At 31.0% G+C, this 21493-nt stretch overlaps 1 protein-coding gene across 2 annotated transcripts in view; it reads left to right on the forward strand.

Annotated features, from left to right (window-relative positions):
- LOC118202205 (transcriptional coactivator YAP1-like) overlaps positions 1–14729 on the forward strand; it is a 175701-nt gene extending 160972 nt beyond the window's left edge. For both annotated transcript variants that reach the window (XM_085818931.1, XM_085818936.1), the window contains 3 exons: positions 5803–5909; positions 6617–6707; positions 8494–14729. In XM_085818931.1, the coding sequence (XP_085675057.1) occupies positions 5803–5909; positions 6617–6691 (182 nt within the window). In that variant the 3' untranslated portion in view covers positions 6692–6707; positions 8494–14729. The remainder of the gene's footprint in view (positions 1–5802; positions 5910–6616; positions 6708–8493) is intronic.
- The last annotated feature ends 6764 nt before the right edge of the window (positions 14730–21493 follow it).

A 21493-nucleotide genomic window follows, 5' to 3' on the forward strand; every position in this document is an offset into this window, starting at 1 on the left:
TAATATTTATTTGCTTACTTTATTAAACATTTCTTTCAATGTAAGTTGTTTAAGTTGCTTCGTTTTTTATGTGATAATACATTCTCTTTAATTCTATAAACAGACATAATTTCTTGTTCAGTTACAAAGTTCCGCTGTTCCAGTCCTATAATTGCTGTGTCGAGAATACCGACTAATTTGTCAATCGAAATTTTTTCGTTTTCAATAACCTCTGTAACTTTCTTTGCTATCGGAAGCGAATTATAATGATGAGGAATTTGATTTAAATCATATCAAAGACGGAGTACATCGAGATGAAATACTACATTTAGTAAGGAATTATAAGCCAAATAAAATAAAATCATCTGCCATGTAGATAAGGATGGTGCTGACAGATCAACTTCCAATACATTGCGCGCCGCGGCGGGAAATTGATAAACAGATTTCGGAAAGGTTAGATAAACAAAGGATATGCCTTTATCCATTTTTTGCAGCAATTCCACTTTTTGTTTAATGGACTTCGAAGCATACTTTCGCTTTGTAGATCCTTTACATATTAGTAAATATATATCAGAAATTCTATTTGACATAATCGAAAGTTCAAGCTTACTTTTATAAAATTGCTCTAACGGTCTGCAAAAAATAATAAGCCGAATCCAATTCGAAGATTAAGGAACAACGCAATCTGCAACGTTAACTGAATTGGATAATTTTATCTTAGCTTATACCATCCATTATACATTAAACGCGCATGCGTAAATGTATTATGCACACACGCATATGCACATGCGTAAAAGCATTACGCGCATGCGTGAACGAACTATGCGTTGACGCATGCGCAGAAAGTTTGTAGCTTTGAGGTCCAGATTATAGATCATTCTGGATTATGGGTGTCCGAATTATGACTTTTGACTGTATATATGATTTAGATTCTTCAACCAAAGATGAAGGATGTGTGTTTGATGAGCAGTATTCATGATACTTCCATGGTCAGCCTCAAAAATAAAAAACATGAAGATATACTCAAGCCGAAGATTGTTTCTGACTACAGTCTAACTATGGGTGGTGTAGATCACTGTGATTAGGAAATATCCTATCATCCAACAATCCGAAAACGTCAGAAAAAATATTATAAAAAGATATTTTTACATTTACTATACAAGGTACTTTGGAACTCATATTTGCTCTATAAAAATGTAGTTGGGATACATTTTTAGAATTTCAAATCCAAGATGTAGAAGATATTTTACATAAATATGATGATGCAGCTTCTGGACAAAAGAATGTTGGCAGACCACCTACAATAGATAACCCTGCCCGTCTTACTGAACGACATTTTATATTCCATATTCCTCCTACTCCTGTGAAACGTGAGCCTACAAGACAGTGCAAAGTGTGTTGTTTGAAAAAGGATAAAATGGGAAAAGGATAAAAAAAAGGAAACACGATTCTGAATAGTTATTGTGGAGTTGGTTTGTGCTTGGAAAAGTTTTTCCAGTTGTACCACACAAGACTGAATTACTGAACTACTAATAGGTATTCACTTTTATTTATTTTTTAGAAAATAATTAATTTTTTTCATTTTTAGAAAATAATGCTCCACTAGAAGCGAACTTTACAACTGCCATTTTGAGTGGCAGCCGCCTCAAGCAAATATGCAGTGGCTACAAAACTTTAAAAATTTTACCCATGTACTTCAAAATATCAATTTTTAACTACTTAAGTATATTTTATTTTGTACTAAACGTTTGATTTTTTCAATAAAAAAATTTGACAATTTGTGTACCCAAATCATCAAAATAATTTGACAGTTAAAGGGTTAAGTATAATATGGGAATTTATTTATTAGAACTCTGATAAGCACGTGCAAGAAATAGACATGAGTGTAATAAATAACTGAACTAATACAATTCAGGCTTAATTGTCTCAGTACTCAATAGAAGAAAGATAAAATTTAACGGAACAAGTTGTCGTTAGTCACCAAGCTCATGATGCATAGCCAAATACGTATAGTGAAGGATAGCTAAATAATTTGATGATGATAGCCACTAATTTTAAAGGTTTTCGGATATCGCAAAACAAAGGTGAAATTTTCCAATTACTGCATTTTAAAGAAATGTGGAGAAGCGGTAATAAATGAAGATGATATAAAAGAAGTTTTTCACTTTGATGACAGTGCTTCTCAGTCATCTATCAAATAATGAATGGCAAAATCTGTAGTATGGTTCTAGATCCATAAAATACCTCTACTAAAATGTGGCTACGAACCCTGTACCTGCATATCTGCTTGGTACACATCTCAAAACGAAACATTCCATATAGATGCATCATTGGTCTGACGCCAACCTGGCAAATCATTATTTATTATACTTTGTTATCATCACCAGATGTTTATCAAAACATGACAACTTGAGTAATGACTCATGTAGTTATGCTTAAAAAATTGCTTTATGTTAGTAATTGAATAATAAAGGAGTACGGTAACTTTTATATCACGCTTGTCGATGATTACAGATATAAGTTAAATATGCTAAAAAATGTTAGTGAAGAAAGTGACAGAGAAGTTAGTGATAAGAAGAAAATTTTAATTGATAAGTTAGTCCGAATTCTCAAAACAGCTGTTACAGGACTTCAAGAATGTAACTGAACAAGAGATTATGTCTGTCTACAGAATTAAAGACACAGTATTAGCGCAAAAAACGAAGCAACTTAAACAACTTACATTGAACAGAATGTTTAATAAGGTAAACAAATAACTATTAAGCTTTTTTTTGGTAAATTTTGATACCCTTTAAATCATAAATACTTCATTATTTCATAAATCACGATTTTATATTTTTAATTTTATAATTTCTACATGCCATCTAACTAAATTTAAACTGATGATCTAATATCCGGAAAAATCCAGAAACGCCGAAGTCCCTATGAGTCCAGATTTCAGATTTTGGACTGTATATTTTAATTGAAGAAGCCAGTTAATTTTGTTAATGAAGTTATTTAGCCTTTTCTGATCCATGTTAGTACTTTTCGTTTGTAGTAATCATGACTCTCTTCAAATTTTTTGCTTTTAGAAAACTCCCTACTTTTGCATGTATATTCTCCTATTTTTTAATTTTGAATTTATAGGATTAATTAATTCTAAAATTATGGAGATTATGCAGGAAGTTATTTGTCCACAACTTTTCAGATTTTTTGCTCCAAATTAAATTCACCTGATCACTGGTTTTACATTTCACATAATGAGCAAATGTCCTTGTCTCAGCAACAAGCACTTTCAAAGTATTGAAAAGGGGGTTTTCTAGTATTTAAAATGGAAAACACAGTAAAGAAGAAAGCAGCTAAAGAACAGTGGTCTTTTGGCGAATAATTGATAGAATTGAGGGAGGTCAAACAAAAATGGAGGTCACCTAAGATTTAAATATCCGCCAAAGTGTCACATCAAGAGTCTAGACCCCCTTGTTAAGCACTGGATTAGTTGATAGACAATCTAGTTAAGAGCGAATAAGAACAACAACTGCATCAGAAGATGGTTTTCTGTCATTGTCGTCTCGGAAGAAACCACGAAGCGACCACAAGAGATTTGGTTTTAAACATTCAGGCTTCCAAAGGAACTCATTAGCCGTTCTACTGCTACATGATAGTTTAATGAGGTTGGATTATATGCAAGAAAACAAATGGTTTTTGTCCCAGTCACTCCATCTTCCAGGAGGGCATGTTTAAATTGGTGCTACTGTTCAATAGAGCCAAGATGACTGGGCCCAGCTATTGTTTACTGATGACCCACATATATAGTCTGAACAGTCATTCTATACATGTTTTGATCTGGAGAAAGGAAGGAACATGCAACTTGCCTTCCCTTATGTGAAATCCTGTTTCCATGACCACCATTTAATGGTTTGGGGAGGAATCGTGATAAATGGCTGCACTGAGCTGTATGTATTTCAAGGAGGTTCTGCAACTGGAACCCAATTTAAACTGTTTAGGGGTGCTGCTAGTTCCGTGGTTTTGCAAATTGATGACAGTGCTCCATCTCTTTGAGCATATGTGATGTCAGAACACTTGCAAACAGAAGATATCACACCAATGGATTGGCCACCTTACTCACCCAACGTGAACTCAATTGAGCATGTATGGGATGCCTTAGGGCACCAAATTTCAGTGTGCTATATTCTTCCCTGGACCTTCCCCAGGAGGATGGTAAAACCTATGAAATCAAGGTATGAGATATTCATATTTGTCCAAGATGACCATACACCTTGGTAAAGAAAATTTTTTCCATTATTTTCCAATTTCCATAAATTTGGTTTTAATTCCAATATTTTGCAAATAATCAACTGCCAGGCATTGTAATTTATGTTAATTTCTCTGCTTTTGTACAAATTTCTGTTAATAATTTTTCATTAAGTATCAGTTACATTTTATTTCTATCATTATCCTTTAATTTTGATGACCAGCATTGTTTAGAAAGACAGAATTGAAAAGAGAGTGGATGCATTTTAAAATGTGAAGACAGTGACAATTATGCATTAAGCTATTGTGGATTCAAAAATGTGATATAAACACATTCATTATATCAGGAAGTGGGCTGTGTAGGAGAAGAGATAAATAATATAATTGAACCATTAGGAGATTTAGTAATGGGAGGTCAAAGACACGTAGTGTAGGAGGAACATGAATCATCTGTTCCTGTCCTCTTGTCATCTTTATTCACCAGATCACTGTGTATACAAAGCCCAAGCATCAGAAATTTAAATTTATTATGCCTAATCTGATATAAAAGGCTTAAAATAAGATAGTATGCTTAGTTTCTTCCTTATTTTGCAGTTTCTTGGGAGTTATCAAAGCAGCTTATAAAAATTGCTTTAACTCTTTCTGACATGCTACCTTTTAAAGTTGGAATTTTGATTTAAAAAAAAGGGGGGGAAGGTAGGCTGTCTAATTAGGCCTAGAGCAGTACACAAGTAAAATTTTGTGAAGATAGTACTTATCGTTTTAATTCTGTGGGTGTGCCCAAAATGGGCATACTGATTGAATAGAGCTTCAAAAAGAGTGCTGAAACGAGCATTGTTGTCAATGAACTGACCGATGAGATGCGGAGAAACAAAGAATACAGACTCTCAGTTGTCGTAGATTATCGGTCTGGGCACACCTAGGCTTCGCCGTTTGATTTTAGGCAAGATTTCAAGGTAAAAATTTAAAACTAATATAGAATAAGGAGATTACCATACAGCCAAAAATATAACATAGAACTTTTTTTTCAAACTATTCCAAATCTGGAATTCAAAAAAATCTGGAAGATTTCTTTGAAAATTAGGGTCTTAAAAAACTAAACATGGCTAAAATATATGGACTGGTTTGTGTTGAGATGCTATCTATTATAAATAAAGAAGGTTCAGAGTAACCTATAGTAACCTATAAATTCTTTTTCATTCAATTTTTCTCTGCGTACAGAAGGAAATTTTTAGGTTTGTCCAAACCGGACAGACACACTGTGCCGCAAAGGTTTAAACCTGTATACTGAACCATAATTAATTACACTTTTACTGCATTCAAAGCAAGTATTGAACTCCTTTTATTTGGAAGAGAGGTAAAAGCAAAAACTCTTCAGAGATTTATTTCCTTAATTGAGAAAAGTTCAAATTTAGATCTTTTTGTAAAAGCAGGTTTTATACTATGAGCACTGATAAAACAGCAGATACTTATGTAATATTTGCCAGTGTCTGAATTTTCAAATACGAAGCTTTAATCAATGCTGTATATAAATATTTTTTTGTGTTGTTTTTATAATTGATGCCTAACTTGCAATCCTCCTTTCTATTTTAGATGTATTGTTAGACATTGCTGAACTGAATTTAGAGCCTATTCCAGGAACAGCTTTGGGTATTGTTCCTGAAAATATGGATTCTGAAGATCTAGTACCAAGTCTACAAGTGTGTATCAATTTCATTTCACGTTATTTTTCTGTAATTACCATTATTAGATAAATCTCCTGTTATCAAAACAGAGTTCATTTATGTGATAAACTAAAGCTGTATACTACTTTAAGCTTGAGATACAATAACACCCCAAACAAATATTATTTTAGAAATCAAACAATAAAAATCAGCGTTATATTTTCAAATTTTCACAGGATTTTTTCGATGGTTTTACAGAACCATCATCCTCAGCTGCATGAACAGATATTAATGTAGAAGTCATACAACAAAAATCAGTGTTATATTTTCAAATTTTTACAGGATTAGTTTCGATGGTTGGGTGAAACCATCTTTACACCTTACCTGTAATGTTTAAATGGGTACGTTTCCGTTATGCACCTCCCATACTTTTTGGCACCTCTGAAAGAGAAGCCATATGCAGGTCGAGATCCAATGATAGCAACATATGGGCTATCATAGTGTGTATTTATAAACTGTTCTAATAACTAGGAATTGTTTACAATAATAAAAAAAAAAAAAAAAAAAAAAAAAAAAAACTGCCAAAATTTATGACTGGTGCAATAACGGAAAAGTACTTTTGTCATGAACTAAAGAATCCATCTTCCTTCTTATGAAGAATATAGATATTAAACTTGCCCTATAATCTGTGTGTTTAAATGTTAACTGAAAATACATTAATTTTATGTGCTCTGTTTATGCAGGAAGAGTTCAATGCTGATATCTTGTCTGATGTTGAAGCTATTTTAACTAAAGAATCGGGTATGAAATGGCTGTAAAATGCATGGTCATACAGTGAGTTAAAAGTTTATCATATATTCTCTATATCTGATGTTTTATATAAGAAGCATAATTGGTTTATATATTTTCATTATGCAAAAATTTTCTCTGCATATTTTGGGATCATTAATATAATATTGTATCAGCGATAGGGATTATAATTCATAACTTATTTGATCATTTTATTTTTTAATATGTTGTTATATTTATTGATGCAGTATAGAGTTTTGAGCTTATCCATTCATAACTTGCTATGGACTTCAGTGATTTTATATCAGGGGTTCATCATGTATCATTGAAGTGTAATATTATCTTCCCCTCAGTTTATTTTGGAATGTATAAAATTGCTACATTTTAGTGCTGCTGAAAGCTTTTATCTCTTCTCTTATTAATTTTTTTAATGTATTAAATTTACTATTATATTCAAATTTATGATGCATTAAGTTATGCTGCCTGTTTGCTGCTGTATTACTTTAAATTTAAGCTACAGTATGATTTCAAAATTGAAAAACTAAAGAATATAATAAAGAATAGTCATCTGTGAATTTAACTCGAGTAAAACTTTAAAATTGGAAAAATAATAAAAAGTAAAAATAATATTGTTATAGGGAAAATAGGAAAAAAGATTTTTATGTACTTAAACAAGCTACCTAATCCATTGAACATTTTCTTCCAATTTAATAATATCGCTTTCAGAGCTTAAATTCTGTTCTTCATTAATGTAATTTAAATAGAACTGAAAATGATGTTCAGTGGTCTGTAGCTAGTGGACAATTAATATGCTCCTTATAATTATAGAAACATAGATATTTGTACTGAGCTTGTGACCACTAGTGAAGGAAAATAAGCTAGAATGAATAGGTTTGAGGGCTTTGTAACCGTATGGCAAGCAGTGTATGCTTGTAGACCAAATCACATGACTTGGGTAAAGTGAAAGACCTTATATTTGTAGAATCAGTAAATTTAGTTTACGAGCCAGCAATTAGTGATGTTTCAATATTCTGATGGTTCCAGCTTTTTCTATTGAGTTTCAACTTCTCATTGATTACTAATTCTTTTCTGGAGACAAATTAATATACGTCTTGTAAAACTAGCTTATTTGTGCTAGTTATAATTGTAACAACACTTAGCATTTAGAATTGTGCATAATGTAATGCTTTCATACAAAAGTTATCTTGCTGTATCAAAGTTGTAAATAAAGTTAGAATACTAATTTTAATTTAGGGATTAAAATGCAAGATATGTTTTTAAAATGGGTAAAAGAAGCAGAAATATTGTTGTACTTGTTAAAAAGACACGTGAAATTTTCAAATTACCAAATCAAACTTTTTGTTATTATAATTAATCGCCAAACTTGGGCAAATGCACAACAAAAGGATTCATACCTCAGAAATGTTTTTCATATAATAAAGATGATGAATTTAAACCATAATCCAAAAGTCTGCCATTTAAAATATAAATTTGGCAACAGATTGTCAAACTGGGATATTTTTTGGCACCTGCAAGACAAGTTATATAGAATTTATGCATAAAATTATAAAACTATATCAGTTAAGGCAGATAAGTCATGTCTGTCATACTACCGTCTTAATTCTAGGGTCAACAATTTAATTTTTGCAAATGTATTTATGAGAAAATATTTTACAGACATGAAGTTTCTTATAATGTTTTAATGCATATGTGTTATAGACACACAGTATCCCTTATATTATGAGAAGTTTTCATTATATATAAAACATATGAATGTTTAATTTTCTTAATGAGTAATGATTTCCTAAACACAGTTTTCATTTCTCTATAGGATATTCAAGAATCTTGTGCATGAGCTCAAATTATTTTTAAAAATCTCGGCTCACTCCTTTAGTAACAATAATTAAGTTTTGTGCCTTAATCTCGTGCCTTCTCAAGTTATAAAAGAAGATATCATTTTCAAGTGTGCATTTGTGATTCTTTAATTATGGTCTGTGTCTGTGAATATTTTGTAATCTATGTTGAATCTTTTTTTTTTATGTTTAATGTTTTTTATTGTGAAGGGAAATGTTTGTGACTGTTATGTGAATTTTTTTCTCTGTTGTTGCTTTTATGCAACATTTACTCAATGAACAAAATGCACTGTACTAGGAATATTCATCATCTGTTATTGTCGTAGCCAGCCATGGAATGGTAGCTCACATGTGCCATTTGATTTTTGTCCGTGTTTTTATATTTTTTAGAAAATTGTTTTTACCATTGTTTTTTAATTATTATTATAGCCCTTTTTAGGAAAATATATACATCTTTGTTGTGTTTTTCATCAATTAGTTCACTCCTGTATGATCAGATACTTTCTAGCTCTGAGCTGTTTGCCCCATATGCAGTCAGTTCCAATTAACCAGGGAAATTACATCCACAATTAATTCAAAATCACAATTAATCCAGTTCCAGTTAATAATACTCAGGAAAGAGGAATAATACATTTTATAATTAATAGATAAATGCTGCTAACTACTTACTTGTGTTTTTAAGCAGTTTAATCTGGTGAATGCTCATTCAATTATGTGAATTTAATCAGTGTTCAAAATAAAACAAAAAGAACACTGTAAATAATGAGGAATGAACATCATTTAAGAATGAGGAAACTGTATTAGAAATAGCATTAAAGAACAGTATTCACAAGGTTAGGTTATTTAGCTATGACAATGTAGAGGGGGGGAGGCATCTGCCTAATGATAGGGATGCTATCGTAGAAGTGTTTAAGGAAAACTAGCTTATGTTCATTTTAGATAGGAAGGAAAACACATATGCAAGCCTATTTGCGTAGGGCAGAGATTCCCAACTTGTTTCTTTGTTTCTTGCTTCAATCTCTTTTAAAAGAATAGTTTTTTTCATCGACCCCCTTACAGTTTTCTCTGTTAATATATAATAGCATGCAAGATAATAATAATGATTGTGCATAAATAAATTGGATAACAGTTAGACTAAGACTATGAACAAAAGTTTTGAAAAAATTCCAAAGTTTAGTCAGCTTATGTGTTTTGAATAAGACTTGATTTATTTGTATAATAAAACCTTATACAGTCAAAAGTCGTTAATCCGGACCTCAAAGCTACATACTGTTCTTTAATGCTATTTCTGCGCATGCCTCAACGTATTATGCGTTGACGCATGCGCATTTAATGTATAATGGACAGTATAAGCTAAGCTAAAATTATCTAATTATCTATTTCAGTTAATGTTGCAGATTGCGTTGTACCTTAATCTTCAAATTGGATCCGCCTTATTATTTTTTGCAGATTATTATAGCAATTTTATAAAAGTAAGTTGAAACTTTCGATTATGTCAAATAGAATTTCCGATGATGGATCTACAAAGGGAAAGCATGTTTCAATGTCCATCAAACAAAAAGTGGAATTGCTGGGAAAAAATGATAAAGGCTCCTTTATTTCTCTAATCATTCTGAAATCTGTTTATAAATTTCATGCTGCTCTACACGGGGGAGGGGGGGTGGACGTCGCGGTGCGCAATGAACTGGAATTTGATCTGTCAGCACTATCCTTATCTTCAGAGCAGATGTTTTTATTTTATTCGGCTTATAATTCCTTACTAAATGTAGTATTTCATCTCGATGTACATCTTTGATATGATTTAAATCAAATTCCTCGTCATTATAAATATCATGAATACAAATCAAATTGTTTTCTGGTTGCAATTTTCTAATTTCGACTATGCGTAATGTATGCTTTATGCATGCGCACGTTGAAAGAAATGTTTAATAAAGTAAACAAATAAATATTAAGCGCTTTTTTTTTTTTTTTTTTTTTGTTGTTGTAAATTTTGATACCCTTTAGATCATAATTGCTCTTCATTTCATAAGTTACAGTTTCATATTTTTAGTTTTATAATTTCTACATGCCATCATACCAGATTTAAACTGATAATCTATAATCCGGAAAAATCGATAATCCTGAATCGCCGAAATCCCGACGAATCCGGATTAAAGACTTTTGACTGTATCAATAAACAAATAATTCTAAATTTTACTCATACATTTTCTGTAACCAATAAGATCTTAAGTATGACTCTGGTGCATATTCGGTGGTTGCCCCCCCCCCCCCCGAATCAACTCTTTGGTCATCACAGACTGACCCCCTTTAAAATGTCATTGATCATCAGGGTCCATACCTACTCCATTGGGAATCCCTGGCCTAGGTCAAACTACCAATATTCAGCAGCCATAATCGTTTGGGCCGATTCGTTGAGTCCTAATATTTACAAGAGAGCATGAACTATTTCATTAAGTTCAAACTTGAATAAAAGAATTGGTTAAAACTTTTTTACAATTGCATCATGTTTGTATATTCAAAGTTATGTACAATTAAAGTGCATAACGTAATAGATAAAAACAATTTCCAAGACTATGACATCATCTGCTATCACTGCTGTAATCCCACTTATTTTTCTTTTCCGTTTCGTATTTTTCATAGATAATTTTGTTTTATACTGATGGTTAGGGGTAGTAATTTTTCCATTGTGGGATGTGCAATAAAAAACGTAATTTTTTTTTGGCAGGGCCCAGTTAATCCACCCTGGATAATCTGGACTTGATTGTAATGAGCTGCTATTGTATTATGTGTTTTAAGTGTCATATTAGAGTTGGAAATAGGAAAGTTTAAATAGCTATTTCAGTGGTAAAAATAGTCGGTGTTTAATATACCTGTGCCTAGAAGCAAAAGTTTAGTATTAGCATCAATATGTACTAAAATATTTCTCTTACCAGTCTTTATATTAAAGTGCCTATTTGCCGTAATATTTCTTAATATATAATCACTGCTAACATATCCGCACATGCTTCAAAATACCCCTCCTACACCCAAAAAACTTTTTGGGCATCTTTCCAATCTGTGCAAATTTATTGTTTTATAATATGGTTATATGTAATAATATACTGTACTTCTAAGTGCCTTCAAAATGCCATAATCAAACATTTTAATTTAAAAAGAAAACTAAACCTTGCAATCAAATGTTTAATATCCTAATTAAAATGTTTTTACAATTTTTGTTCGCACTATTTTGTCAACACATGCAGTGTGTATCTGTAAATAGAATATTGTTAAAAATATAGAAATATACATTTATACATTTTCTTCAGTATCCCATCTTCTTAATCTGTTAATGTATTAAGTATATATTAGGTGAATTCAAATTTTATTGTTGTTAAATTAATAAATTATCTTGATCAGTTTGTTAAATTCTGCACTCATATTTTTCATCATGTATTAATTATTCTGAATGTGTTTTCAATTAAAATTTTAATAAAAAGTATATAGATAGTAATTCTATTAATTGGTTAAATTTGTAATGTATAAATGTATACTATAATGCATCAGTTTCAAATTATAAGAACTGAGTGATTTCAAAATTGCTTTGTTATCAGTCATTTTATGCAGTCTTTGTTAACGTGCTAATTAAGTTTCAAATTTTTTGTACATCTGTATTATAAACATTTTTTAAAAATTAAATCACATTTTTATCTTGCACATCTTAGCACATTTTATTTGTACATCATCTATATACCTTTGTAAAAAGAAAATTTATAGTGAAGCAAGTGTATGTATAATCAGACTGCTCGTATATTGAGATTTAAGCCTTTAAATGTTATATAATGCATGTTTCCTAATTCAAATACAAAAAAATCAGAAGTTTGGTTATATGTAAAATCTAAAAATGGATTCTTATAGTTATGCTTGCAATGTGATAAATGCAATGTCACCAAAAAAAAAAAAAAAAAAAAAAAAAAAAAAAAAAAAAAAAAAGCTGCATTTTCTGAAGTCATAAATGACATATCCTTAGAGGGTGTTGGCTTTTTTTAATCTATAAAGAATAATTAACGAGTTGGTTAAATCATTATTTAGCATTCTAGGACAAGGGTTTTTATTGTTGAATCAGCTTGAGGTTGAAATCCATTATAATGAATTAAATTATAAGTTTTTTGAAAGTTGTAAGGAAGTGAGAAAAGGCTGGTAGGTTATGTACATATAGAAATAAAAACTTGAAGAATAAATAGCATTTGTGTAAAAAAAAAAATGGAACAAAAAAAAGTTTGGGTTTAATTAAACAGATGTAACATTATTTTGATTTAATTAAAAGTTACAGCCTTGCATTAGATCCACCCAATATTATTTTAAAAAATAGTTAAATGATAGTAATTTTTTTAAATGTAAGTTTCCATCAAAACTCATTGAAGCCTTTCATTTGTAAGGGGGAAAGTATAGTGCAAAGTTAAATACATTATGTACCAATTATTTGAATAATTGGCAATGACATGTTTTGATGATCTAAATTTGTCTATCTGATCACTTTTCAGCTGCTTTAAGAATAGTCTATTTTTGAAAAAAATCTGCTATAAAATACAACTTAACATAAAATTAATTGGGGCTTTAAAATAAAATATTGCAATTACGCTATTTCTGTAAGCTTTAAAATTCTAGGGTTTTATTTTATTTTATTTATTTATTTATTTATTTATTTTATTATTATTTTTTCAAGGTGAATTTAAAGTTGGATAGAGTTAATAAATACATGAACCTAGAAAAAGAGATTGGTCATGTTTTGCTTTGTGCTGGTATTTGCGTTGGATGCAATTTCTATTTCATCAAAAATGAGAAGACTTTTACATAGAATTTTATTGAAAACTAAAACATTTTTATTGTGATCACATAGCAGTGGGCACACATTAAACGATTGGCGGGCACCATGGTGCTAGCGGACTAAAACTTATACACTATTAATGAACATATTAAGTTTTGTTTAATACCTTTTTTATAGTTGATAGTTAAAATTGTGTCTAGCATTATAGAAGTTAACCTTATTCGAGAAATTTAGATTCATTTTAGAAATCCTTTCTTGCTTGCAGTAATTGTAAGCAGAAAAAGGTTAAATGCTATTAAACAGAAAAGAGACTGTCCATGTCTTGTCGGATATATTCTTTTAGAGATTTATTTAGTATGATTATCCAACAAAATATATCTACTTACTCGAAAATAAGACCCATCTTACATTTTAGGTTCAAATTTAAGGAATGAAAGTGTAGATGAATATTTATTCATCTTGCAGTAATTTAGAGAAACCTAGTTTATTATTCTTCCTTTAGAATTTTTTTTTTAAATTACAGTGCTATTATTTGTGGCTCAAAGACAAAGAAGAAGTTAGTGATGCATTGCTATATATTTGTTTTCATGCATGTCTGTAAGAATGCAAAACTAAATTGAAATTGCTTAGATAGATGTGTTTATTATAATTAGCAGCAATTGTGCATTTATATATACCATAATTAACCATTCAGTTTATTTAGTATTCAATAATGTAATTTTACTGTGTAGTATGATGATTAAATTTATTTCTTTCATTCTGCAATTGCACTTATCAAAATACCCATTTAAAAATGTCTGACCAACTTTTAGAGAAAAATGGTAATAAAAAGAGTGGGGTCATATTTTCAAGTAAATATAATATTTTCCAGTATTGGTGCAATTATATTCTTTTATGTATGAACTACTTTAAACCTTTTCACTGCATATCCTTTTTACCTTAGACCTTTAATATTTTTATTAATGTCTGTGGTTCTTTTGGATATTTGGACAAGATTTATTTTTGGACACGTCTTCTGCCAGAAACCAGATAAAAAATTTCACCTTTTGTTATAAAAAAAAATACAAAGGAGTGAATGATTTCAAAGCAAAAATATGTCAAGGCTAAGCTATAATGTATCACTTCTACTCTCATGTAAATTATAATTTTCTTATCATTTCTTTTATGCCATATGTCTGTAGTCAGTTTATCCTGATGACAAAAGTTTACTCTCAGTTATCTGATGTCACAATTACTATTGTACTTTCATCTCATTATTAGCCTATGATCTGTGCCAAAAAAATATAAAAATAATTATATTTGATTTTAATTCTCATGTCACACATTCTTTGTATTTTTATTTTAATTTGCATGTACATTTATTGGTATTATATGTTTTGGAAACTCATAAAATAAAAGTAATAAACTGAGTGCAAATTTTTTGTAACAATGTGTACTGTAATTGAAAATTCCTTTCAAACATTCCAGAGTTTACCCTGACTGATTATATAAATTTTCAGCAATTTCACTGATTTATATTTTATAGTCTGGATTTATTAAGAAAACCTGATATGTCAGCTCATGTATTAATAACAGGGTTGCCACGCTACCGGGAAAACCGGAAAAAGTCAGGGAATTCAAAAATTGACCAAAAAATTCAGGGAATTTAAATATTTTATTCAAAATCTGGAAAAGTCAGGGAATTTCATACAGCAATCTCCTCAAAAAAGCGAGTTTTGAGCCAATGTTTGAAGCGATCACTTTCTTGGCAAATTGTGTATCGCGTGAGAGTCATTCAGGCATCTGGCATAGAGCCAATTTTCACAGCTCCAATTAGATTGTCTATAGCCCCATTCACAAGAGCAGATTCGGCCGGTAGCGAAAACCGGTTCTTCTGGCGTGTCCCGTTCACACGCGGAAAAGCATTAACACAAGTGCCTAGATATTGGGTTCTCATCTAACCCAGAGTTCCACACTCTCTTCGCTCGCAGTATGTCATTTCCGGTTGTGGGGAGGGATCTCAAATGATACTAGCTGGTGAACGGAAATCCTCGTATTGCAATTTTCGTAGTCGAGTGTTTACAAGCTAATTTGTTCAAACATCTCTGATTACTTTAATAAAGGGCCCTTTTCAGAGCCAAGTGTTAAATCTGATGAAAAAAATCAAACTAATTCGGATATTTCTACGGACACGTTTCCATGCGGATGTGGGAAATTCTTTTTTCCAAATTTAATTTGAAGAGGCATGTAATAAAATGCCATCCAACGGATGAACACATATTGCAGTCTCTAAATTTAAAAGTATGTGAAACATCCAAACTCAAAATATGTGACTCTAGTTGTAATGGTGATCACATTTCAAACAAGAGACAGTATAAATGTCCTTTGTGTAAAGGAGATTTTGAAAATGAGTTGATAAATGAACACTTTTTAGAAGTTCATGATGTAAAACTTGAAACATCAGAATTAAAATTTGAATCCTATGATGGAAAGATGATTTAGAAAATAAAACAAAGTCGAAATTTATAATGCATGTATCTGAAAACCAAATGCCACTGGTACAGTTACATATTTTACATGTCACCATTCAGGGCATTTTCATTCACAGAGTTCTGGAAAGCGACACATAAAGCTACTGGGCAGTAAAAAAATTACTGCTTATTGTCAACACCTTCTTAAACAGAAGCCCAACTACGAGATCGTGACATCACAAACTGGCAGCTGACAATCGCCGTTGGTCACCTACTATCTGCCTTTAAAGTATATATGTTTTTAAAGCTTTACTAACAGGAGGGTATTTTCTAATGATGTAGATACATATTATTTTTCGTTTTTTATTTCATATATATTGAAAATATATATTTTCAATTCATTCGCAGATATAATATTGGAAACATTTTCCTTTGCACAAAACATATTATATATTATTAATTTTTCTATGATCTTATATTGTATGTTTACAGTTAAAATGATGCTTTAAGGTACTGGTTGACGTTTGGTAAGTAACAGTAAGGTAATGTTGGAATCTCCCTCCATACTAATAATATTAAAGTCACTTAACTGCATAAAAATTATATCAGAAGGATGTGTGGAAAATATTTTTAAGGATATTAGAAGTTTTTAAATTTTAGCAGGGTAGATTTATAAGCACACATATTACACGAAAAACCTAAATTTTCTAAACCTTTTATTATTTTCACAATATATCCATGCAAAAATTGCGCTGATAATGATTTTACTGGGACAATACTTATAACATCCTTATATGAAGATCTAATACTCTGCAGCATAAAAACATAAGCAGAATTAGCAGCGTTTTCACAATTATATTTTGCTACATTCCTATTATATTTTCACCTTTGAAATCTAAGAATGAAATCTTAATGTGAATTTCATCAACCATTAAAGTGACATATCGTTTTCGTCTAAAAAGCGGATTTTTTCCTTAGCATAATTCAGAAAATTTTCAGGAGTTTGCTCCACTTTAGGATTAACATTATATTCAGAACACAATCATTTCAATATAGAAGGATGTGGCAAAGTAACATATGCACTATTTCTTAAAAATTTATAGCAATGTGGAGAAATTGAAAACATCAAACTTGATAATATTAACAGATCAGAACTATACCTATTATTATTTTTATGCAAAACGAGTAATGTCAGCTGCTCAAATGTAAACTGAACTACTTTCTTTTTATGTTCAGGGGCATTTTTTGTAATTCCCGAAGGCCTTGAGTTACGAATAATAAAATTTTAAAGCTGCTTTCATTATCGTCACCTTTAATTTTTGAAACTTCTTTAAGCAATGAACAGAGATTATACACATCATTAATTTTTAAAGGGAATTCATGGTTAATAATTTTTGTTAATGGAATATCTCTAAAATATGCTTCCACAGGCAGATCATTATGGATAACGACTGATAAAGATATAAAAGGAGCAAATTCTGTGCTTATATGGAGAAAAAATAGACTATTTTCTTTAATCACAACTGTTAAATCATCAGGTACCTTAACATTTTTTAGACATGATGAAAGCTCACTCAGATTACTGTAATTACCTAATTACTAATTTTAAAGTAATAAAAGTAGGATTTCTAGTAATGCAATTTATATTTTAACAAAGCAGGTAATAGCAAGCATATGTGTGTTTGTCTCCCACTCGGGAAGGGGGGGAGAAAAGGATTCTTAGTGACATAAGTTTAATAATATTTGAATTTTCATGCATTAGAAATTTAAATTATTTCTTGTTTTATGCAAAACTGTGCCTTTTATATTACAATTTAAAAAACCATAAGCATATTTATTGCCTTCACAGTTTCTTTAGAAAAACTTTTAAAACCAAAATATATTAAATATTAAGCTAAATAATTTCATTTGCTACCATATACGTGTAAAGTTAAAAGTTCCAAGTTATAAAATTAATCAAAAAGTAAAAAATTGGACATTTTAAAAAGTAAACGAATATTTAGCATGCAATTCGATACATAATTATTAACCATACAATTCGATACATAATTATACTAATCGATACGTAATTACACAATGTTATACACAATGTATTCTATAAAAATGAAATTCCTTAATATTAACGTATCCATTCTTTTAAATGTAGAAGCAAATACCTTAATAAATTTAAATTTCAAGTTAGGCTTAACTTACCCGAGAATACTTCAAAATGGTAAAATTTTCTCGTGGTATCGATTTTAATCATCTATGTAATACATCTTGTTGCTTAGGAAATCTATATACTCATACTTTAGAACCGTCACAATAATTTTGTCGGCGTTACGGCACACAGCACTTTAAAGGCATGATTGAAATCGAAAAAAATATATCAAATTAAGGCGACATGGTTCACACGCCTTCTCACGACCAAGGACGAATTTCCCCTAACTTGCTAATGCCATCTAGATGGCCTTGGTTTAGGGGCGATTTTTCGCACCCCATTGAGAAGGCCAACAGTTTGTAACGTCACTAAACTACGAGCCTTCAGTAGGGAGGCTTGTGTTTAAGAAGGTGTTGTTATTGTCCTGCGAAAATAAAATTGGTCAAATCAAAACAAGAGGAATACTATGCATATTTCCAGGGAACACATGTAGGCCATGAAAATGATATGGGTCATCTTTTTCCTTTCAAGTAAGGATAGAACCTTTATTGCATCAAAAATAGCAGCTAAAGTACCATTTGATGCAATTTTGGATGAAATTCATGATTCCATATCTGATTCTGGCCTTGAACGATTGCATCTAATAACAAAAAAAGATCTGCAAAACATTGAACGAAGTTTTGATTTAGCTTCCAGTGCAGTAAAGCATAGTAATGGTGTTGGTGTATTTAATTATGGCAAAGCACACGAGGGCTATCTGCCTAAGGGGAGGGATGCCTTTGTGGAGGACTTTTTAAGGGAAACTGGCTCGTATACACGTTACACATGGGGAAAACGCTCATGCAGCGAGCCCGTTCGTGGGATTCGAACCTCGGACCGAACTACCAGTGTTCAGCGACTTTACTGCTCGGCCGCTGGTCGGCTAAAGCATAGTAATGACTATGTGAGGTTTGACATGTGGGTGAATGAAATGCTTAGTTCACAGAATTCATGTGTGTTATATTATAAGGCACAAGGTGTAGTATCCCCAACACATACATTCCTTAATGATGAAGATTTTATTCTCATCATAATGACAAATATGATGACAATAATCACAAAGTGAAATGCTAAAAAAATTTAATTCAGACTGCATACAGTTAGCTACAAAAGTCTGTGTACAGACTGAATTTTAAATTAATAAAAACACTTAAAGCATAGAAAAATGTATTTTAATCATTGCATTTTTTTTCTTCTATTAGCTAAAATTGTAAGCTTAAATAATATCAGTGTGATATTTTTTACATTTTTGCAAAAAAACTCAGAAATTCCATCCAATAAGTCTGCGTACACTTTCAAAAAAAAAAAAGCAAAATATAAGTTTTTTACATTACTTCATTACTTTGTAGGATATCAATTATTCTTTAAAACAGCTTGCAGATGTCTGGGCATTGACTGAACTAGTTTTTCAGTGTCATCCGACATAAATTTCGCCCATTCTTTCTGCAGTTTACTAATTAGCTCATTTTGCGATGTAATATTGTGTTTTCGAATTCGTTTCTCCAATTTTGCCCACAAATGTTCGATTGGATTGAGGTCTGGTGACTGTGGAGGAGTACGCAATTGTCTTGGAGTGTGATAGAGGAGATATTCCTTCACAATTTTAGTTGTATGTTTCGGGTCGTTGTCTTGTTGGAAAATAAAGGTATTAGAAAGGTTTAAATTTCGGGCACTGTCTCGCAGATTTTTCTTCAGAATATCCAGATAAACATGACTTTATCAATAATGTGAAAATTTCCATCTCCTTTCGACGACATACACCCCCATACCATTACACCGCCAGCTCCATGTTTGACAGTTGGATTTAAATTTCTCAGATTCATTTCTGTTCCCGGTTTTTTTCATACAATAGGTTGGCCATTAACTTTAAATATTGTAAATTTACTTTCATCTGACCAAATTACATTGTTCCAGAAGTCCTGCAAAGAGTTTAAATAGGTTTTGGCAAAAGAAACTCTTTTCTTTCTATTTGTCTCGGAAATGTATGGCTTAGACCTAGGTTTGTGTCCATGATAATCGGCCTTTCGCAGCACTTTTCGTACAATTTCAGGAGAAATTTCCTTTTTGCTAGTTAAAAAAATGTCTTTTGCAATGCTTGCAGCAGAAAGTTTAGGATTTTGTTTAATTCGTAAAAGAATTTTTCTTTCTTCTCTCTGCGCTTCTTCGGTCTCCCACATCTTGGTTTTACAGCAAGACTATCAGTGTCAAGATAGTTTTGAATAACTCTTTGCACACTAGAAAATGGTTTTCCAATGGTTTTACAGAATTTTACCTTCATCTCTCAATTTGATAATTAGTTGTCTCGTAACTAAAGGAATTTCTTTATTGGTTGTCGTTTTCGTCAAAGAAAATAGAAATAACAACTTCCAATCAACGTGAAATTTGCTTCGGAAGTCAATGACCTTGAAAGTGTAACCTTCTTTGCATTCTCAAGTTTGAAGTTTAAAAGTTAGATAAGAAATACCCCGCCTCCTTCGTGTTGTACGCAAACTTTATTGGCTTTGATTTCTGACCACTTATCTTTTAAAATTTAGTCTGCATAAATTATTAGATATGAAAATATTACAGTTAAATAATTTCAAAGTCCCTTATTGAAACTAAATATTTAAAAAATAAAACTTTAAGAAACTACCCTTTTCGCACCTTAAAATTTGGATTTGATATTACTTTTCTTGATGTACACAGACTTTGTTGACTAAATGTATGCATAGATGGCACTCATGGCATGAATGCATATGGCTTTGAGCTTATAACTTTATTAACTGTCAACAATTTAAGAGAAGGATTTCCTTGTGCATTTTTAATTTCGAATCAAAGTGACCAACCAGTTTTGTCTATTTTCTTCTCAATAATCAAGCAAAGGATTGGCACATTACAACCAAAAGTTTTCATGTCAGATGTGGCTGATTCTTTTTTTAATGCATGGGTTTCAGAGATGGGCACACGTGAAAAACGCCTCTTTTGTGCATGGCATGTTGACCGTGCATGGCGAAGGAATTTTAAAAAAATCAGTGGTACAGAAAAACAAGCCCAAGAGTATCAAGTTCTCTGCATTTTTTTACAAGAATGTGTATATAGAGTTTTAATACTGCAGAAGAAGCTGTGTTAAATTACTTGAAAAATGATCCCGATACACTTGATTTTGCTAATTATTTTTCGACACATTTAAAAGATGCAACTACGTACTTGGGCTTATTGTCACAGAGTTCATTGTGGATTAAATACAAATATACATATTGAAAGAATACATTGAATGTTGAAGTAGATATATTTATTTACATGGAAAAAATGTTAAAAAATTTGATAAGGCTGTGCATGCAATTATGAAATTTATTAGGGATAAAATGTTTGATAGAATTATTACATCAAACAAAGGAAAATTGACAAGTAAAATTATAGACTTGAGAAACAGATATAAAATCAGCTTAACACTGTCATAAAAAATTATACAAAATGAAAGTGGCTGGATTATTTCGTCAGAAATAGATTTGTATACCATACAAAAAGTGATCAGTGAGGGTAACTGTGAATTGAAGTGTACTGAA

The sequence above is a fragment of the Stegodyphus dumicola genome, chromosome 1 (assembly GCF_044657685.1).
Source record: "Stegodyphus dumicola isolate Sdum_Otavi_A_Nest chromosome 1, ASM4465768v1".
NCBI lineage: Eukaryota > Metazoa > Arthropoda > Arachnida > Araneae > Eresidae > Stegodyphus > Stegodyphus dumicola.